Source organism: Gouania willdenowi, chromosome 9, assembly GCF_900634775.1.
Source record: "Gouania willdenowi chromosome 9, fGouWil2.1, whole genome shotgun sequence".
NCBI classification, from domain to species: Eukaryota; Metazoa; Chordata; class Actinopteri; order Blenniiformes; family Gobiesocidae; genus Gouania; species Gouania willdenowi.
In genome coordinates this window covers 34,562,278-34,584,774 of record NC_041052.1, presented here as the reverse complement: position 1 = coordinate 34,584,774, position 22,497 = coordinate 34,562,278, and the positions used below count along the sequence as shown (strand labels likewise).

At 39.1% G+C, this 22,497-nt stretch overlaps 1 protein-coding gene across 11 annotated transcripts in view; it reads right to left on the bottom strand.

The window, feature by feature from the left end:
* Positions 1 to 657: 657 nt before the first annotated feature.
* LOC114469240 (membrane-associated phosphatidylinositol transfer protein 2-like) overlaps positions 658 to 22,497 on the bottom strand; it is a 108,691-nt gene continuing 86,851 nt past the window's right edge. For 5 of the 11 annotated variants that reach the window (XM_028456531.1, XM_028456529.1, XM_028456533.1 and 2 more), the window contains 11 exons: positions 21,581 to 21,733; positions 18,042 to 18,206; positions 14,353 to 14,646; positions 13,770 to 13,918; positions 12,941 to 13,057; positions 10,119 to 10,235; positions 9,881 to 10,029; positions 7,679 to 7,828; positions 7,413 to 7,593; positions 6,029 to 6,157; positions 3,217 to 4,555 (listed from right to left, as the gene is read on the bottom strand). In XM_028456531.1, the coding sequence (XP_028312332.1) occupies positions 4,163 to 4,555; positions 6,029 to 6,157; positions 7,413 to 7,593; positions 7,679 to 7,828; positions 9,881 to 10,029; positions 10,119 to 10,235; positions 12,941 to 13,057; positions 13,770 to 13,918; positions 14,353 to 14,646; positions 18,042 to 18,206; positions 21,581 to 21,733 (1,997 nt within the window). In that variant the 3' untranslated portion in view covers positions 3,217 to 4,162. Of the gene's footprint in view, positions 1,064 to 3,216; positions 4,556 to 6,028; positions 6,158 to 7,412; positions 7,594 to 7,678; positions 7,829 to 9,880; positions 10,030 to 10,118; positions 10,236 to 12,940; positions 13,058 to 13,769; positions 13,919 to 14,352; positions 14,647 to 18,041; positions 18,207 to 21,580; positions 21,734 to 22,497 lie in introns of those variants that run through there. The other 6 variants (XR_003674741.1, XM_028456536.1, XM_028456535.1 and 3 more) reach the window with 6 other exon arrangements.

The following is a 22,497-nucleotide window of genomic DNA, read 5'->3' as shown; positions in this document are numbered from 1 at the left end:
TGTAGAAAACCTTGATAGATATCAGTCTCAACAGGTGCTTCGCTTTAATTTCCTAGATTTTGGAATCAATTTTTATTTAATCAAGGGAAATGTTATGTCATAAATTGAGGAAAATTTAAGGATTTTGTAATAATTTTGAGTTTTTTTCTACTGTTTGAAGTAAAAAAAAGTTGTATTACGACTCCCCTATGAAGAATTAGCTCCAATATACAGCCCAATGATCTTATCAGAGGTAGGCCTGGGCAATATATCAAGATTCAATATGTCGAGTTTTCTATTTTGAGGATATAGAAAATTACATCATCACCTATATTGATATATTTTTTATTTTATAGCTTATTTTTTATTAAAACACTCCTTTCACCACTTCTCAAAACAGCACCCAGATGAAGGTCCTAACCCAGACCTTCATCTAAACGAGCCACACTGCAGAACTCACTCACAGGTGCTGTCCCTTACAGGAGAAAAAGACAAAAGTTGCACATATTGTGCAGCTGTTTGGTAATAAATGTGTCTGTGTGGCATTTTTCACCATCAAATTTAATCTAGAATTGTCTTTCTGGTGAGACTTTATTGAGTTAGATTAATATCGCCGTTTGATAAAAAACGGCTCCATATCGTCCAGCCCTAATCAGAGGTGACCATCATTAAACACTCGTCTGTCAAAAACTCATTTTTTATTGTAACTTTGAGGCAAAAACTAAAATTGTTGGCAGTCTTAAATGACGTAACAAGTTTTGAAGTCTTCAGTGAATCCAATGATGAGAACAAACATCTACAGCTGTTGAGCCGTTCCACACCGTCATTGGCTCAATGGCACTTTTATTGTGAGAACAAAACCATGTTTGGACTGTGTACGTGTGCGTCTGTACGGCCTTCATCAGCAAAGTCCCACCGGTGTGTGGTTGGTCCTGCTGGTCTGATTGTCAGCGTGTCCTCAACAGTCTGACCCGTCTAATGATGATGATGGTGGTGGTGGTAATGGTGGTAATGGCTTCATATTGCACGTTTCCCCTTTACATCTGAGTCCGTGTTGGTCCATAGTCGTCAGCTTTGTGCAAACCTATTCAGAGTCGAATAAAAACATTATCCAAATGAACAGGTCACGAAATGTTTCACCCTTCTTAAGAAACAAATGGCAAACAGCAGAAAGTAAGTCTCAGCTCTTGTTTGTAGTCTGAGCAGAATATGATACATACAGGATGTGCACAGGCTCCGCCTCTAAAGGAGCGGCAGAACAGATAAATCAATGGTTCTCAACCTTTTCCGACCACGACCCTCCAAAATAAAGGTTCCAGAAAGCGGGGACCCCCACTGTAGCTGAAGGTGGTTGAACACAGACATGAACATTGAAGAACAGTCATGTGGAGACAGGACCACCAATTAGGGGGAATAAAGGGAAGAGATTTTTGGGGTCCATCCATAAAGTCAGCAAAATGATGGTCCATTGTTCTATGAATCTGTGACAACCACATTTATTTATTCATCTGAATAATATCCACTGTTATCCAGGATTATTGTTATTATTTGTGCCATAGCATATAGTCATCTTAAAGATGTAAATCCTTGTTTTAATCAGAAATAAAATGTGTAAAAATTGGTGGAAAAGGTGGTGAAATGGGATTTTAAAAACCACAGAAATTGCAAATTAGTGTTAAACAGTTTAAACCGACAAATAATGGGCATGACAAATCGTGAATATGAAATATGATGAAAGAAGTTAAAAGTGACAATAATGGGTCAACACATGCAACAATAGGTGGAAAAGTGGTGGAAAGGGTTTATAAGTGCTGAAAATGTCTTGAAAGTGGAAAAATGTGCACAACAAGTGGCAATATTGGCTTAAAAGTGAAGAAAATGTTTGGAGGGGGTAATGTCATTTAAAAGTAGTAACAGTTACTTTAAATAGGCAAATAATGGGCATGAAAAATTGTTAATGTGGAAAAGTGATAGAAAGGAATACTAAAAATGTCTTGAAAGTGAAAAACGTGCAGAAAAGCCATTTAAATTTGATGGAGAAGTGGCAAAAATGGGAGTAATGTAGCAAAAATGCATTAAAAGGAGCAAAAAAATGGCAAGAAAAAGTGATGAAAAAAGGTTAAAATATGGCAAGTTTGGTGAAGTTGCAGAAAAAAGGATAAAAATCGGCAAAAATTGGCTCAAATTGTTCAAAAATGTATTTTTAGTTTCTTCCTGACCCTAAGGTTGAGAACCACTGACTTAAGGAACGTTTCTAGAAGCACATTCAACGCCTTATTTACACAGTAGAGAGAAAACCCAATACCAAAATAGGTACGAAGAAACTTACTATATATATATATATATTTATATGTGTGTGTGTGTGTGTGTCTATGTATATACATATATATATATATGAGACAATATATTAATTCTGTTGGAAACTCTGGTGACTTCTAAGAAAATAAAAATGCAACAAAGTCAGGCCAAAATCTCCAAGTTTTGGCTCGAGTGAAACGAGTTTACAAACCAGCTAAAGACAAACTGAAAACACGTCTGTTCACCAAATCAATACGTTTTAAAATATCTATAATCTTTAAATAACAATTATCATCGACCCCCATGTCCCGAATGAGTTTTTAACCCCCAACAGTGAAGAAGACACTTGAAGTCAGTGGACGGCGGACCGCACACCCCGACCATAGAACAACTATTTACAAACCGTTTCCTCCTCTTTGTACAGCTAAATAATTCCCTCGTCACATTCGTCTACTTTTAGCTTTGGCACATTAACTGTACATCAAAGGGCTTTTTACCATATGAAGCCGATTATTTTATACAGAGTGCAGCGCTTTGAAGAAATGCTTTCAAGGAAATAAACCCAAGCAGTTTCAGCTGCAGTTACAGTCGATGTAAAACATGGTCAATGTTTCATAGCCGCCATTTTTAGAACATTTAGCTCATTTTTCCTTCATTTGAGACAGAAATTCATGTAAAATAGCATGTTCTATATCATTGTTACAAATGTGGACACATGAAAAATACATCTAAATGTTAAATTTAAATACAGATGTAAATTTTAAATGTAAATGGTAAATCTAAATGTTAAAGTTAAATCTAAATGTAAATGTTAATTTTAAATGTAAATGTTAATGTAAATGTTAATGTTGATTCAAAATGTGAATGTTGAATCTAAATGTTGAATCTAAATCTAAATGTAAATGTAAATCTAAATGTTGAATCTAAATGCTAATTATAAATGCTAATTCAAAATGTGAATGTTAAATCTAAATGTTAAATGTAAATCGAAATGTCAATTCTAAATCAAAATGTTGAATTTTTATTTATTTGTTTATTTGAGTGGGACAGTGTGTATTAATGTACAGCCAAAGTTGTAAATACACCGGATTTAGCTAAACGCTCATTTACATTCGAAGTCCCATGGTAAATGGTAATTCTAAATGTAAATGTTAAATGTCCAGCCCACTTTGTACAATTTCTATTCTAACATTTAGCTTAACACCGATTTAACATTCAGATTTACATTTAAATTTACATTTATATTTAACATTTATATTTATATTTATTTTTTATGTTTACACATTTTAAAAAATGATATAGAACGTGCTGTTATACATGAATTTATGTCTCAAATTAAAGAAAAAATGAGCTAAATGTGAGAAAAATGTGTTAAATACATCATACATCGTCTATGAAACAGTGACCATGTTTTTACATTGGGCACCACATACAGTTAAAGGGTCATTTCTCACGTTCAGTGGTAGATCGTCTGCATCTTGAGGCTACGCTACAAGAACCAAACTGGATCGTTTGGAGTAAAAATCTTTCAATCAACGGTGGGAAGTCCTGAGTCTTTGGGAGTTTATCATTGTGACAGAAACAATGTTTATCATTAAAAGATGGATCAGGAATGTTCTGGAGGTCCAGTTGGCCTTCAGTTCTGCTCACTGACCACGAACCATGAGTCATCACAGCAGAGTCTCAGTCCATGGACCTGGTTCCAGCAGCTGGAACATCTGTTCTGTACATAGCGGTAGAAAGACTCCCTGAATCTCTTTCAGTGTTTTTAGTGAAAGAGCTTCTATAAAGGCTTGTTGAGTAGTTTTTAGCGTCTGATTTTCCCTGTTTTTCTTCACCCAACCATGTCCAATATTCCCTGGTCCACCTGGTGGTCCCTCTCAGCTCATTTGGGACTGAACACTCCATGTTCCAGCTTGGTGCTGCTGGTGCGGCCCCAGCAGGAGGCCGTGATGCTCATGCTCCTCGTGGCCCCCTGGTTGTGGGTGTGGCTCTGGGAGTGGCTGCGCTCCAGCCGTTCCCGCTCCAGCCGCTCGCTGTCAGACTGGCTCTGCGTGCGCTCGGGTCGGTTGTGCACGCTGCCGGTCGGGGAGCTGGGGGCCGGCTGAGAGGAGATGGTGCGCAACAGGTGGTTCCTCTTCCTCAGGAAGTCGCTGTTGGCCCCGAGGCCGAAGCTGCCCTTGCGTAGGACCATGCGAGCGCTGCTGGACTTGGCGGGTCGGGACCGCTGGTTGTACTCCAGCTGGGACAAATGAGCCGCATACCCCTCTGTGATGAACTGTGGGAGGAACAAAGGGAGACACGGGGAATGTTACACTTTTTAAGCAGAATAAATACTAGTTGTTTAAATAAGTAATTTTTAATTAATCTACATTGCTTTAAAACAGATCTAAGGAACTTTTTCACCTTAATAAATCTTTCTCATAGTCCCTGTGAGGGCAATATAAGTGGTTATGGGGTGATTGGGGGGTCTTTCATCTCCCCCTGCTGTCTCTGGACAGAAAATCGCACTTGCAACTTTCCCTGCCTCCGACCCGGTGGCAAGACGTACTGCTTTATGGCAGCCCAATACAAACTAATGCTATATTATGACCAGCCCCGTGGCTGCTCACGGTTGTCTATTAATTCATTTTTCTCAAACTCAATATAAAACATATCATGGCAGAGCCAGAAAAAAAAAAAGCAAACTCCATGCAGTGACAGCTCAGCAGCAACACACAGCAATCACGCACACTGTCGTCATGGCAACAGGCAAGCACACACACTAGTGTTGTGGTAGTCGAGACCGGTCTTGGTCTCGAGACCAAATTTTAAAGGTCTCGGTCTTGTCTCGGACTCGAGAATTTCTCTCAAGACCGTTCGAGACCAGCACTAATTCCTGCTATTTTTAAACTTTTTTTTATAATGTGATAATAACACGGAGAAGAACGGGATAAAACAATCCTTTATTCATTTTTTAATCCACCCCGTGTAATGGCCACAACCTTCCTTAATGTGACTGAGTGACGTGTGTGACACACTCGTGTGTGTGTGTGTGTGTGTGTGTGTGTGTCTGGCTACGTGTCAGTTTGGAACGCGGAGCGCAAGGGAGATATGAACTAATCACCGGTAAAAATCCCATTAAAACTCCAGAAAACAATCACCATGAATAAATATTATCTCCCTGGTAAAGACAGTAGCTCTAACAACAGGGACGCACTTACTCCGCCTCTGGGTCCTAGTGCCAGCCGGCTGGTGAAGCCTGTTCTGTTTACCGAGGTCCGTGTGTGTTTAGTAAGTCCGTGTGTCTGTGTGTGTCTGCATGTTTATGCCTCTGTCCATCCACTCTTTTCATTATATCCATGTCTTTTAAGGCTTTTATTACATAGTATCGGCTGTAGTCCGGGCCGCCGCCATCTTGTATTATGTCGTCACCAGTGCGTCATCACCACAAGTTGCACAAGACAGAATGACTCAAATAAGGGTAAAGAGGTCTTATATTAGTCTATTTTCTTTTTAAAGTGGTGTTTTTTGTGGCTTTAGACTCCAATTACATTTATGTATATAATATGTTCCCTACAATATAAACAGGTTCACAATATAACTATTTTTTATAGTTTCTGTTTCCACTGTATCCAGATTAATAATAATCTTTCTCAACAAGAACTATTGATTGATTTGTCACATTATTATCAATCCCCACCACCTCCGTCTGTGATGCAGAACTGTTGCTGTGACGACTCGGGAGATGTTTGAAGTGATTAAACAATACCTGGCACTGGTGCTGCATCTTCTTCGACGGTCTGCCTACTATGTATATTTGGGAGGGCGAGAGGCCAATGGAGGTGTAGACGGAAATATCTTTGGTTGAGCCGTAGCCGGCAAAAATCTTCATGTGAGCCTGAAATGAGGAGAAGTGTTGGGTTAGAACCAGTAGATACCAGCACTGATCTACTATTGTTCAACTTCATTAACCCTAGAACACTACCCTGTATGTACCGACTGCATCTAAGGAATAAAGTAAGTAAAAGTGGTCCTGAAATGCCCATGCTATCTTTATTTAGTCCAATAGTTGTAAATAAATTCATATGGTGATAAAAAAAATTTTAGTCAGGTGATCCTTTTTACCTAATCAAAAGATGCCATTATTTGTGCCACTCTCCTGGAGCTGGAGACTATGACTGTGTTCGAAATTGCATACTAACATACTACACACACACTACACACTCAATAAGTAAATACTGTCTACTATATACTAGTATGATTAGGGTGATGAGTGTTCCCATTGAAGTATACTTCCAAGTTTCCCAAGATTCATTTGGAACCTACAACGATAAAAACCTGAATCACACCGAGGCTAAATATCACCGTTGATTCTCCACCTTTAAAAGTTCTGAAAACATTTTAAGTGAGAAAGTGACTAAGTAGAATATCAACATGTGCTCATTTCATCCATAAAACTCACGTAAACACATTTCATTCCGACATTTCACTCATTTTCAGAGACCCTCCATTGTGCGACTGACTAAACTTCCGGTTGACTTCAAAACAAGAGCCCTATTTACAAAATAGTTAAAAATGAATGGAAAACAAAAAGAGATGCTTTTATTTTGAAAAGGGAATGTTTGATTTTTAGCTTGAAGCCGGTCCAGGACTGTTTTACATTCCGCTTGACTAGTATGACTAGTGTGCCCACCGTGCATACTGAGAAAATGTCCACATATAGTATACATAAGGGTATTTCTTGTGTACTAAATCTGTCCATACTATCTCATGTAAACAAACTACATACTAATTTTGACGTCAGACTTAGTATGAATAGTACATTAGTTTGACATTTACAACAGAGCCTTAGTCAGTGTTGAACTTATGCAATATTTTGACTTTTCTAAACTTTTCCTAACTCAAGATATTATTTAACACAACAGAAGCAAACACTCTATTCTTTCATACCTGTTTGATGCCTTCAATTGCTTTATAGTTTAGAAAAACAAAACCTTTTTATTTCCCTAAAATCTGACTTCATTATACTGTAAGTGTGTGTTGCACCAGTTAGCGTCAGAATGGTCCCTTGCGTCAGTTTTGATACTTTGCGGAAATGTTGTGAAAAATGCTCATTGCTGCAGATATAAAAGTGCACAGATGCCCATTCTGACCTCTGTGAGACTCTTGAGGAAGTTGGCCTTGTGTCTGAGCGGGTCGTGGACCAGCCCGTCACAGAACGACACGATACCATGGGGAAAGTTGTGCTGAGACAACCAGGCGACCACGCGCTGCTTCTGCATGTCTGGACGTCCGGTCACATAGATGATCAAATAACCTAAATCCTGCCAGTGTCTGCAGTGAGGAGACACAGCACAACACTTAATGATGACATTAAGAACACAGGATGGAAACCTGGTGAAGGAAGGGAGCGCGGTACCTGACCACGTCCACGGCCCCTGCCCGCACTTTGGGATCACTGCCCATGATGGACACACTCGCAGCAAACGAGCCATCGATGCTAAAAACAACAAACTCTGTGCCCCGAGGGACGACTGTCAGGTAGCTGTCCGCAAATGTGTGGTCACCCCTAAAGAGATGCAAAAACAGACCCGAAAGAAAACTGTGAGGTAGGATACACAAGGGCCCTCATTTATCAACAGTTCATTCGACCACATTCACACTAGCTTCGATATTTATCAGGTGTGACGTGAGCGTACGCTACGATCAGATCTCACATCAGGGCGTGTACAATAATCTGAGTGGATTTATGGTACAGCAGCAAAATCTGACCGAGACTGAAAATTAAATATTAAACAAGCCTCAACTGTCTTTAAGCACAAGATCAAAACAAATTATTTAAACAAATTAGACAAAGGTTTACATTATCACTGATACCACTTTTTTAGTTTTTCTTTTACGGAACACTGTATAACCCAGCTAATACACTTTGCTACCAAGCAGTAGAGCATAGGTTCACCACACACACACACACACACACACACACACACACACACACACACACACACACACACACACACACACACACACACACACACACACACACACACACACACACACACACACACACACACACACACACACGGACGGAACGCGCTGCTATGCTCTGTGTTGGAGATACAGTATGTCCTCCATACAAACTTTTACAAATACGCTGCAGTATTTATGCAGTAATATGATGAATTATAGGTAAAATCGGCTGAAGGAATAATTAACAAGGAATGGACAACATTTAGTCATTTTAAAGGTCCTATATCATGCTATTTTTCACCCATCTCCATTTGTTCTAAAAACCCCAACAACAGTATTTGAGGTTTATTTTCCCAAACTTGCCTGTTTTCCAGAGTTTTAGCCTCTGAAAAGTGACTTTCTGAGCAGTTCTAAAAACGGGCTGGTTTGGAGCCTACTTATGCATATTCATGAGTGGGCGTGTCTGAAGACGCTGACTTCATGCCTCGCTGCAGCCAGGCATATCATTGATCACCAAAGTGATTTTTTTTGTGCTATCCAAACACTTTTGTCATTGTTTTCAGCCAAAAACTGCACATTACAGTAAAACACATGACTATTTAAAGGCTATTATCTCAGCACTTCAAGCTGTGTGTTAATCACAGCAGCAGCAGCGTTGAGTAATTCAGTTGCTTCACTAACCGGAGCTGCTAAGTCACTTTCTTGCCCTCCTCAACTCTATTAACAACAGGAATAATGAATTTAAGGTGATAATCATTTGTTTTGTCCAACCGCTGCGTCGCATTAGGTCACAAACACTTCAGATCAAGTCAATGGCAATACCAATACTAAAAATGGAACGGCTCAGCAGCAGGCACTTCCTGGAGGGGGCGGTTCAGACTTAAGTGAAGTCAAAAAAGTTTTTCCGCTCGTTTTTCAGAAGAGGGCAGAGCAGCAACTTAGAGGCAGGATTAGTGAGGATTTCTGAGAGATGCAGGAAAGAAGCCCAATAACACTTTAGGGGTGTTTTTGATAAGGAATTGTAACAAGGTTACAACAAAGGTAACAACATTGTAACAAGGTTAAAAGCTCAAAAAGTTGATTTAGCATGATATAGGCCCTTTAAGGCATTTTTAAGGGTATTGTTAATTTGTTTTAATGTTTTATTTATTGCCTAAAGCGCGCAAACAACTGAGGCCAATATAAATATCATATCCATGTGTGTCTCCAGGATCTCTGTTGTGAAGTTGTTCTCTGTGCACACAGGGGGGCAGACGTCACCTGCACAGTAGCTGATCCTTTTCCACAGAGCGTTTAAATGTGCTTCTTTAATTCCAGTTTTCACATGTTCAAAAAGCACATCTTTGTTTTGCTCCACCTCAGATGTGAAGTTGCCAATTTTCATCTGGAAAAAAAGTGTATTTTCTTGTTTGACCTCAGTGGGCGGGGCCTCCAAAATAGGAGGACGTAACAAGTTAATGACGATCAAATTCAGCTGCCGCATTTATCAACACCCAATCATTTCTACGCTGAGATTGGTCAGATAAAAATGTTTCATAATTCACAAGTTGGTCCCGTCGTACAACTAAATGTGAACTCAAATTTGCACCTGTTATGATGATAAATGAGGGCTAAAGAGAGGAAATAAACCACAGGAGCCAGTTCACCTCACCTTACGACCATTTTAACTGGGTAAACTCCAATGCCAAGGCGTTTGTCCTCTGGGACTTGAAATGAGACCCGACCACTGCTGTTGGTCACTTCAGTGTTGAAGTAGATCCATTCTCCAGATGGAGGCTGGGTCATGATGTGAAGGTCCACCTAAAACATACATGATTCTCACCAAGCTCACTCACACACACAAACAGGCTCTACTGGGGTCTGGTATGGAAGAGAAGACGATTGTTCACCTTCTCTCCAGCGAGTGTCACCATGTCCAGAGGGCCGTACATAAAGCGACCTGTCACCACCTGCTGACCGTCTTCAGTGAACACAGCATCGTTCACTCGGTGGTTTGCAGTCACGTTCTATCAAAGGGTGGACAGGAAAAAAAGGAATAAATGTGGCATTCTTAAGAAAGTTGAAAACTCTTTATTGGCTCTGAGCACCAATTTTCACTGGCAAAAGAGTGACATTCTGTCCAGTGTGCAACGCTTTCTTCTTTATCATCTTATGAAAATAATCTTTTCCTAAAGCCACAAGAGACGTTGAATGAAAAGAGGTGGAAGATTGAAATTGATGCTCAAAAGTTTGTTTTGAAATCCATCGTGAACACAAAAGTTTTGGCATATTGCAGTTTGGGATGTTTTCTGTTAATTTATAAAAGGTTATATTAAAGCTGCTGGAGACGTCAATTTTTTAATCAAATAAAAACATATGCCGTAAATATGTAAATGTCACACTAACGTACTACTCATACTAAGTATGACGTTAAAATGAGTATGTAGTGTGTTCACAATAGATAGTATGAAAAGATCGAGTTTGCGAGAAATTACCGGATGTGTATACTATATGGGGACATTTTTGAAGTATGTACGGTGGGGACACTAGTCATACTCAACCACCTCATGATGCATTGCGAGCGGAACGTAAAATCGTCCTGGGACCGGCTTCAACTGGTTTTGAACACTTTTGTAAAAAGGGCTCTTGTTTTGAAGTGAACTGGAAGTTTAGTCAGTAGCACAATGGTGGGTCTCCGAAAATCTCTGAAATGTCAGAATGAAATGTGTATACGTGAGTTTTATTAATCAAATGAGCACATGTTGATATTCTACTTGGTCACTTTCTCACTTCAAATGTTTTCATAAACTTTCAAAGGTGGAGAATCAACAGAGATATTTAGCCTCTACGTGATTCAGGTTTTGTTGTTGTAGGTTCCAAATGCATCTTGGGAAAGTTGGAAGTATACTTCAGTGGGACAGTATGTACTCATTGAGTTTGTAGTGTAGTCTGTCATTGTGCTCTTTTGAACACAGCCATAGTGTAGGCCTCATAAATCAATAAATTGAAAATCATTTGCTCAAAAATAGATGTGAATGGTTAGGATTGACATTTAATGAAATTGTCGAAAATTTTTTGTGCATTGCATTGTGGGATGTGGAGTCCTGTAGACAAATACAGGGAAATGTTTTGATTTAATTCTTAATGTGATTTCTTGTGTTTGCCCCAAAAACTCTGCCAAAGTGACAAGAACAAAAAATGTCTTTCTTGTTTGGTGAAAAAACACAAGAAACCACAGTAAGAATTAAGTAACAACACTTCTTTGTATCCATCTATGGAGCTCCACATCCCACAATGCAATATATTTCCCAAAAATGTAAAGTGGAGCTCAAAACAAACTTTGACGCAGCAATTTCAACCTTTTGCGTCTTTTTTTTTGAGCAAATGATCGTTGATTAATTCATCCATGAGGCCTACAGTATGTCTTTATCGGATAAAAAATTATTGTCTCCAGCAGCTTTAAATGGAACCCAAGTGGCGAGTTTTAAGAAGACTGACATATAGATGGTTTTCACTGATGTCACTTTCTGGGCAGTAACCCGGATGCGCGGCCATGTTGGAGGTAAGCGGATGATGACACTACATGTTGGAGGCTCACGGGGGTGTAGTCTGCGATGAATAAATTACAGAAAAGCTCCTCAAAAAGCATTATAGATGCAAAGGCATGCAGGGAAGGACTTGGTCTGCAGGAATTTGGCACGATATTTGGAAAAGACACTTTTTTATTAGTGGTGCAGATCCATACAGTCGGCTTCCTCTTTTTGGATCACCGACGACCCGGAGAGTCTTCCGTCTTTTATGTATCCTGATATCATCCACTACCTGGATTTCACCAAGCCAATACACAGCGGAAGACCTTAAAAGTTGTAGAAATTTGAAGGTCGACTGCGGCTGCAGAGGCTCGCGTTAGCAATCAATATATATCAGCAGATAACTCAGACTGTTCTAATAATTTCACAGTGAACCTACAGCGTAGTTACTCTAAAATAGTATACGACCACCAGGCAATCTTAGATTTAGGGAAATCAAACAGTTATAGTCCGTTAGATGTGACTACTCTGGACCTCGATCCTCGGATTGCCACGCCGACTACATCCAGCGGCCTAGGAAGCAGCGGAGCCTCGTACCAGCGGTGTCCGCCAGCGGAGGAGACGTAAGCGGTGTGATCTGAAGCAGGAGCGGGGCTAGCAACCAAGCTAAAAGCTAATCCTCAGAGAACGCTTCTTCCTTCCATCCTGCGTTCTAATGTCCGCTCCCCGGAGATCAAACTGAACCTGAAGCTGGATTTAAATGTAAGACGGGAGATGAGGGCGGCAGTGTTTGCATATACATCAGTAACAACTGGTGCAACAACGATGAGCTAGTCTCATGTCACTGCTCTCCTGATGTAGAACTACTGACTATAAAATGCAGACAGACAGACTCCCTGATCTGTTATAACTTTTGGCAGTCTATAAAACTCCATGTTTTTCACGGTCTGACTGATTAATACAGCCAAAAACACAGCAATAGTTCACCATTTCCTCTCAAAATTCAGGATTTTTTTGTTTGTGTGTGCTGTTTGTAAACCTGCTGCTTATCTCCAAAATGGCGACTTCCGGGTTGATGACGCGCCGTGAAAACCCTCTATATTCAGCTAAATCAAATCAAACTTTACTTGTACAGCATTTCAAACAAACCTTTGCACCTCAAATGGCATTTAAATAAAAATAAAAATAAATAAAACACCCACCCTGATCTTAACATGCGTCCTCTTGCGTAGCCACTTTTCTCGTGGCTTTGAGGGAGTGAACTCAGACACTTCTTTCCCATCGAGCTCTAGAATACTGGAGTTATCGTGCCTCATGACCTAAATGGTTATATTTCACAGATTAATCTTCAGTAATACGTGAAGAGGCCATATTAGAGCCAAACAACAACCCGAAATGTAACAAGAACGAAATTGTTATAAAAATAAATGTAATAAGATCCAAAAAGTAATGAAAAAGTTTTTGGTATTACACTATGGGGCAGGCAAATTATTTTCGCCTAATAGTATAATAATTATATTACATCATAGAGTGAGTGAATAATTGATGGATTAAAGGGCTTATTGATTGTGTATATGTGACATTTTTGGTAACTTTTTTTTCTTACCTTCATATATATATATACACACATATATATAAAAAAGGCAAAAAGTTTTTACACATTATGGGGCAGGCAAAACATTTTTCCCCTAATAGTATAATAACTGTATTGCATTATAGAGTGAGTCAATGATTTATGGATTAAAGGGCTTATTGCTTCAATGTAGAGAGTAGTATCATACGCAAATGCATATGCGTAAATATGTGTGTGTAGGATATATATATATATATATATATATATATATATATATAAAGCCTTTTATACTTTTATAGAACCTTGACGTTTTTGGTCACTTTTTCATGTTTTGGGCTCAGCACTTTGGTCACATAATTTCTGGTTTTTCCTAGATTTTTTTGAATAACAATTCTGGTCTTGTTATATTTCGGGCTCTACCAGGCCCTGAGTGACCAGGTGTGATGCAGCTAACTCACCTGTCTCAGGAGAAAAGACACGACGTCCGTGGACTCCCAGTACGACGCGTGGAAAAGGTGCGGCAGAGCAACCGTAGGGAACGCGGTGAGAGCGTCGGGGCAGTAAAGAGCAAAGTCTAGCCGCTTTGTTCCCCACCAACGTGCTGCAACTGATGAAGTGGGATAAAGAAGGTGGGTTTGATATGAGATAAATCTGAGAGCGTGAGATTAGGGTGAGTATAATGCCACATCCTTGTGCAACCCATCTGTAAAAAGATGGAACAATCACCAGGAACCCTAGAAGCTCTACAGAAGAAGAGGAAGGCTTTGAAAAAACAAGGGCTGGATTATCGCAGAAAAAAGGAGGAGAGGGTTAGTACGGAGCTATGATTAAACAAGATAGTTATTTATGAGAAATTGAGCAGGTTAGAGATTGAAATACAAAGCGCAAGATCAAGATTGGTGACATTCCTCATCCCTGCCAATGACTACATTCATAAAGTAGGCAAAAAGTCTTTTCCATAGAGCACCCGTGAGTTTCAGTAGAGAGAAAAGACCTGCCACCCGATGCTGAATTCAGAAATCTTCTGTTTAAAATGAGTACCTTGGTCCACTTCAGCCTGGGAGTCCAGAGACACCAGATCACTTATAGCACACTCCAGCCCCGCTGACAGGCAGTTCTGGTGCTTCTCTATGGGACTCAGGCCGTCACTAACATCTGTGTCACTGTTCAGCTCCATCACCGCTTCTGCATCAGGAACATCTGCTGCCTCGGCGACTTCGCCTCGCTTTTTTCGAGACTTGGGAGGACTTTTCAGGAAGAATTTGTTTTGTGACGAGAGGGCGAGTTGGGACAAAAGACCTAATGTTTTGGTTTGGTTATTGTCGCACGAGTCGGCTACAGGACGAGATGAAGAGAAACAAGATACAAACATGATACAAAACATTCTCATGTTAGTAATATTCTCCCTATTATGGACCTCATTTCCTGCCTCATGATCACCTCAGTTTGAGAACCAGCAATACAACATACACAGGACACAAGTAAGAGAAAGGTCATTTTATGTAATTTCAACTAATTTTCAGGACATCCCACACACTTTGGTCTAAAAAAATTCAGAGATTTTGACCAATTGTTTGCGATTATTCAATGGGCACTCTGTAATTTTTTAGTTTTTGATTGGATGAATACTTTATGAGAAATGGCCAATTTAGTGAGGGGGGTACAGTATGTCGATTGTCGTCCGTCCTTATTTTTCTTCCATTTTCAGCTTCCAATATCTCAGGAACTACATCACATAGGAAACTGAAATGTGGTATAGTAATACAGCTCCACCTACTCTCTCAGAAAACACAAAAATATCTGCTATACCTCCTATCTGGTGGACATGCCAGCTCCTCAAAATTAAAAAAAGGTTTGTGTATTTGGGTCTGGAACATGTTTGGGCCTTCAGTAAACAACTTAGCATATGCCTCAGCTTCCTGTAATTTGATCAGCTTAGAGCTATGTACATAGACTGTTCACATCACTAATGATTAGTCACATACATACATTGGTTGTTGGGTGACACGCTCTTCAAATCCGAAAAAATTCTTTTTTCTTACTATTTTCATTGGCTCACAACTGCATGTGGTAATGTAAGAAAACATCTGATACAGTAAAAGTATAAAGATTAGTCTTTCTTGGGATATAAAACAATTTTTCTATTTGCAAATTTTCCATTTTTATTTCGGACCCCAACTTTGGGGCTTTTTCACCACTCGCCGATATTGAAAATCCTTTACATGAGGACATTGTAGCTAGCCTCTGTGTTTTATAATCATTTGTTCTTTATTCAGTTTTTGTCTATTCTGAGAGAGTAGGTGGAGCCGTATTACTATGCCAAATTTCAGTTTCTTATGTGATGGAGTTCTTGAGATACTGGAAGCTGAAAATGGAACAAAAATAAGGATGAGCAAAAATCAACACATACCCCCCTCACTAAATTGTCCATATCTCAAAAAGTGTTCATCCAATCAAACTAAAAATATACAGTGTGTTTATTGAATAATCATGAAACAATTGGTAAAAGTTTCTGAATTTTTTAGACCAAAGTGCGTGGGCCATTTTTAAAAAATGCTCACAATAACAATCAGGAACAAAAGTCAGGGTTAGGCTTTGTGTTTGGTTTGGCTGATCTGCTGATGCAGGAGTAGAAATACAGTTTTTATTAGTTTACGGCCTCTTGGGTTTGTAAAAGAGCAGCTACAGCTTTCAAGACAGGAATATGATTTACAGATAAATGTCCAGATAACCTGAGTGACAGCGTGAGGATGAGGACCGACTTTGAAAGACGACAAAACGAAGAGGAAACAGAGATTATCTCAGTAAACACTGTTGTAGGGAGTGGACGATGCACACATGGCAGAGGAGGGCAGGTGTCCACATGTCATGCAGTACAGTATCAGATAAATGCAGCCCATGTCATTGCATTTACATTTACACACTGGGACACACAGAGAAAAGTGGTGCTAAACTGGCTATTCTTTCTAAAGGTATATATGTTGCATAATAGGAGAGCTTGAAGGAAAAAAACGTGAACTTGTATGTAAAAATGTTTACTTCCACACACGTGAAATTCATTTCATCTCACAAATGATGAACCTGTAGAGTTCAAATTTAAACCCAAAGAAAATAATCACACACGCGTGACCTGAAAGTGAAGTTGCAGAAAAAAATATTCACAAATGCGTAGACTGATATTTACACAAATAAAATGACAGCTGAAAACTTATCGTTTACAACCAAAACAAGCGGTTACAACTTCTACAATCTGATTACAAACTACTTTTCTAAAAATCTCTACCTCTACAGCACGTGTCAAACTCAAGGCCCGGGGGCTAAATCCGTCCCTTTGAAACATCCAAATCGGCCTGCACGGGAAAGTAAAAATGGCTGAGAAAACAGTGTAAAAGACCAAATAATTTAGTGGTGAATATCTCAGTAAGGTTGCAAAGGGGCATAAAATATCTAGCAAATTTCCACGAGAACTTAAACTCAGGAATTTTGGCAATATTCAAAAAATAGAATTTTTTTATGGGAATTATTTATGGAAATTAAGCATAAATTGGGAGTCATTTTAAATCTAAACATAAAATTGGAATCTATGCAAAATAATACACTTCAATAAAATTATTTGGAAGTAGAATTTTACAATTATTCACCTAAATGGCAAATAGACAAATTCAATGAAACCCTACAATATTTGCAGGGGTTGGCACTTTTCCCATGCTCGTAGAAAAAGATTGACAATATTTCTCCAAATTATTAATTACAAATATAGACACTACCTGGATAATGTCGGTGCCTTAAATACTAAATACTTTGATTCCCAACCTCTGCAAAATGTGTTGCAAAACTCAAGCAGCGCAGATTCTGTAGTGGCAGATAATAGGCACGGATAATAAAAAAACATGTGAGTAAATGCTGGATTACAAGTTTGCAGCTGTTATTTTATTTGTGTAAATATCAGTCTATAAAAGGGGTCACCAACACGGTGTCTGCGAGCACCAGGTAGCCCGCGTGGACCATTTGAAGGGCCCTCTGGAGCTCTATTCTACTAAAATCTGATTTACTTTCCAGGATTCAAACTCACAAAGATAAATACATATGAGAGATGTAGTTAGTTAAAGTTAAAGTTAAATACTACTGATAAAGTTTTATTGTTAAATAACCATCTTTAAATGTTTATTTTCACTGAAACAAATGTTTTTAAATGTTGCAGTGGTATGTTATATATGATATGATATATAAATGCAAGGTGCATTTTCTGTAAAATTTAATGGAAATTAAAAACAATTGCACAAATTAGGAGAAAAAAAGTGTTGCATATACTTGAAACCTCAACATTTCTTACCTTTTTAAGTTACTGCTATAGCCTTCCTTATTATCTCTTGTCTACCTATGAAATTCATTTCACTTATGTGTGCATTTCTTTATACACAAGCTCACATCACATTCTACAAACACTCTCATTTTGCAACATATCTACCTTCATAATTCCTCACATCTTCCATCTTATCTGCAGTTGAATTTATACATGAATTTAAAAAAAGAAGAAGCACCTTCCACGTGTTGCCCTGAGGGGGGGTGGAGCTTGTTTCACGTGTACCTGCCTGCTGGGGTTGGGCTTTAGGGTGAGGGGGGTGTTTGAGTGACGTCAGGGAGAGATAAATGAAGGAAACGTTTCGTTGGGGAAGTATCTGATAAAGTGTTGGTGAGAAAGAAAAGCGGTCGGGAGTGAGAACACTTACTGTTGGCTATGTTGGTGGCAGTGTAACTGTCTGCCATTCCTGAGACCTGGCTGGCAATGCTGACCTCACTGGCCCTCCGCTGGCCCCGCCAGAGGGGGCCCGTTACAGGGGAGGAGGGGTACGAACTGTCCATGAAGACACCACCATGAGACTGAACAACATCCGCTATTAGAGCCCAAACAAGGAGATCGGATTAAACAGAGACACAGGTAACAACAGGGGGGAGGGCACAAGAGAAGAATGACATCAGGCAGCATGGGTTCAGAGAAGGCAGCCACATGCAGGACAATGACTGACTTCTTTGACCTGCCAACACAGCTAGCACAAACGCACATAAAACACAAAGTGAGCAATGACAAACATGTATTAATATGTTATAGAACTCCTTTTTTTACTGCTTTGTTAGTTAAAGCTGCTGGAGATAATCATTTTTTTCCCATCAGATAAATCCATTGTGTGAGACTCATAGATCAATAAATCAAAGATCAGTTGCTCGAAGAACAAATGTAAAAGGTTTAATTGAAACAATTTCACGCATTGTATTGTGGGATGTGGAGTCCCGTAGACCAGTGGTTCTCAACCTTGGGGTCGGTCGTGAGACACTGGGAGGGTCTCGCCAGATGCTTTCAAAAAACCAAGAATATTTTTTGAACAATTTCAGCCCATTTTTACCCTTTTCCTGCAACTTTTCTGCAATTTTTGCTCAATTTCAATACATTCACGTTACTTTTAAACCCTTCCCACTATTTTTTCCACCTAATGTCACATATGTTGACCAATTATTGTCACTTTTAACCTCTTTTCACCATAGACTTCATGGATAACAGTGGATATTATTCAGATGAATAAATAAATGTGGTTATCACAGATTCATAGAACAATGGACCATCATTTTGCTGACTTTATGGATGGGCCCCAAAAATCTCTCCCCTTTATTCCACCTCATTGATGGCCCTGTCTCCACATGACTGTTCTTCAATATTCATGTCTGTGTTCTACCACCTTCAGGTACAGTAACAACTTTCAATGAAAACACCAGAAATGTGTTGGGAAGTCACTTAGGCAGAGTTTTTGGTGCAAACACAACAAATCACAGTAGAAATGAAGTAAAAACCCTTCTATGCATCCAGCTTTTTTTTCTGAGCAAACAATCTTTGATTAATTGATCTATGAGGCTTACACTATGGATTTATAAAAAAAGTGATCATCTCCAGTAGCTTTAAATGCTGTTGGAGAACCTCACACTACAAGGTCCATGGACATAGCTTCATATCCACTGAGCTAACAAATAGCATGATGTTTACATGAATAACCACTCAGTTTAATTCAGATTACAAAATCAAGAGAAACACACACCAAAAATGACAACACACCCATCCTCCAAAACACTTCTACAGTCATGCTAAATAATTGGATGATGGAAGTATTTCCATTGCATTGCATCATTTTACACATGTGGTACGGTAACTAATATTGTTGGTTAATAGCACTATAGTAGGTTAATTTGGGATGAGAGGGAAGATATTCTTCATTCATCTCTCTACTTTTCTGTTTTAGTAATTTTGTGGCACTGAATTAAATTTGTTTTCTTCCTTTATTTGCACATTTGAAACCAAATGTCAATCAAAAATTTTAAAGACAACTTCAAGAGACCCAAATATACAGATAATTTTCCATACTCTGCTTGTGACCCATCCATCCAACCATCTTTTATTTCTGCTTGTCTTGTCTAACGTCATTGTGGTGGGTTTAGGAATTGGGGCGTACATGTCATTTCAACTAATTTTCAGGACATCCCACACACTTCGGTCTCAAAAAATTCAGATTATCTAACCAATTGTTTTGTGATTATTCAATTGGCATACTGTACATTTTTGAGATATGGACAATTTAGTGAGGTGGGTATGTGTCGATTTTTGTGCGTCCTTATTTTTCTTCCATTTTCATCTTCCAATATCTCAAAAATTACACCACATAGGAAACTGAAATGTGGTATAGTAATACAGCTCCACCTACTCTCTCAGAATATATAAGATATCTGCTATATGTCCTATCTGGTGGACATGCCAGCTCCTCAAAATTGAAAAAAGGTTTGTCGGAATTTGGGTCTGGAACATATTTGGTACTTCAGTAAACAACTTAGCATATGCCTCAGCTCCCTGTAATTTGATCAGCTTAGAGCTATGAACATAGACTGTTCACATCACTAATGATTAGTCACATATATGCATTGGTTATTGGGTGACCGTCTCTTGAAATACAACAAAATACTTTTTTTTTACTATTTTCATTAGCTCATAACTGCATGTGGAAATGTAGGAACAAATGTGATCTGCTTTAATTTATTGGCTAAAGGTTACTCTTTCTTCAGATGTAAAACAATTCTTCTTCTGGGTTATTTCAGCACTCGCGGATATTGAAAATCCTTTACATGAGGCCATTGTAGCTTGCCTCTGTGTCTTATAATCATTTAGAATTTTTTTGTTAACAAATTTTTTCCAACTTTGAGGAGCTGGCATGTCCACCAGATAGGATGTATAGCAGATATTTTGTATATTCTGAGAAAGTAGGTTGAGCTATATTACTATATCAAATTACAGTTTCCTATGTGATGTAGTTCCTGAGATATTGGAACCTGAAAATGGAAGAAAGATAAGGACGTGCAAAAATCCACACAAACCCCCCTCACTAAAATTGACCATATCTTAAAAAGCATCCAATCCAATCAAACTAAATATTTATAGTGTGCCTGTTGAATAATCACGAAACATTTGTTAAAAATGTCAAATTCTTTTAAGACCGAAGTGCATGGGCCATTTGTGAAATGACATGGAATGACCCTATATAGAAAAAAAATTGTCACACAATATTTGAAGTTTTATACATAAGGCTGACATTACGCTGTCATTATTATTAGCATTAATAAGGTGTCAAAAAGTATTGTTCGCTAAGTTATGACACCTTTTGCTAAATTGCTAAATATGAATTACCTTTGGAGCTATGTTGGAATTTTTTGGGTTAGGAGGAGGGATCTAGTGGGGTTAGGTAGGGTTAAAGTTAGGGTGCATTGGTAATTTTCTCTAGATGAAACCCCCTGAACAGTTCTGGGCCATTTAGTTTGGAATAGGGGTAGGGTTAGGGTAATGAACGACATCTAATGACAGCCATCATGACACCTTATTCATACTAATGACAGGTGTCACGTCATAATAATGACAGCATAATGTCAGCCATTACCGCTATGTATAAAACTTCAAGTAAGGTGTTATTAAAAAAAAAAAACTCCAGGGGAAAACGGAAAGGCTGGAGTTAAGTTTGGAAATCCATTTAAAGCTCCTACAAAGAGTGTATGGAAAGTTTTAAAACTGCTCTGCTTTTAAAATAAACCTTTAAAACAACTGCAATGGGAATACTCAGACAGATCATGTGGTAGATGGAGGAAAATAAACAGATGACCTCAGACACGACTGAATGAAAGACATGGAGAAACAGAACGTGAAGGGTGAGCACAGACAGTGTGAATGGGAGAGGCTACACACACTCCATAGTGGCAGGTGTGGCTTTTAGGGAATTCTCCTGCCAGTTTAGCACAGGCACAGGAATGCAGGTCTCACTGATGGTCTCCTGACAGCGAAGGGACAGGGGGGGCCCGCTGTCAAGCAGCAGCTGAGCGTTGCTCTGGACTGTCTCCACTACAGAGGGAGGCGGGTGGGGGGAGGGAGGGGTGGGGGGAGGGAGGGATGAAAGTAGAGGTGTGGTTTCAGAGAGAAGAGAGCCAGGTGTGCAGAGATAAGGACAGAAAACCAAGGAAGGAAAGAAGGAGACAAGGAGGACAAGGAGGACACAAAAACAAACGAGAACATGTGAATGTGACACAGGATAAAGTCAAACCCTGCGTGGACGAGAGGCCACGGTTTGGGGCGTACTGCTGGTTTCTGACTTATGCGTATTGGTATTTATTCAGACGCTTCTTACCTGGAATTATCATAGAATGGCCACATGTGGTAAAACCGTGACACACCTTACATCAGAGATGGGCAACAATAAGTGAGTGTATCTGATCGGAGGGTCACATGATCCACATTCACGTCAGCAATTAGAATAATTACCAATCTGAGCATTAACACAGGGGGGAAAAGGGTTTGGTCTTTGTCTGTGGTTTTGATGTTTTCTTTGTTTTTAGTCATTTTGTGTGTTTTAGCTATTTTTTTGTATTCTTGTTTTAATTCAGTGTGTTTTTCTGTCATTTTCTGCATTTTTGTTGTCGATTTGTGCATTTGTGGGGTCACTCTGTATTTTTTTCCTGTTTTCAAGTCATTTTGTGTAATTTTGTTAACAGTTTGTGTGTCTTTGAAGCTATTTTGTAATGTTTTGTTTTTTGTGTGTTTTTGTAGTCATTTTGTTTGTTTAAGTGGTTTTAGTGTCCGTCTTTGTCACTTTATGTTTAATGAGTCAC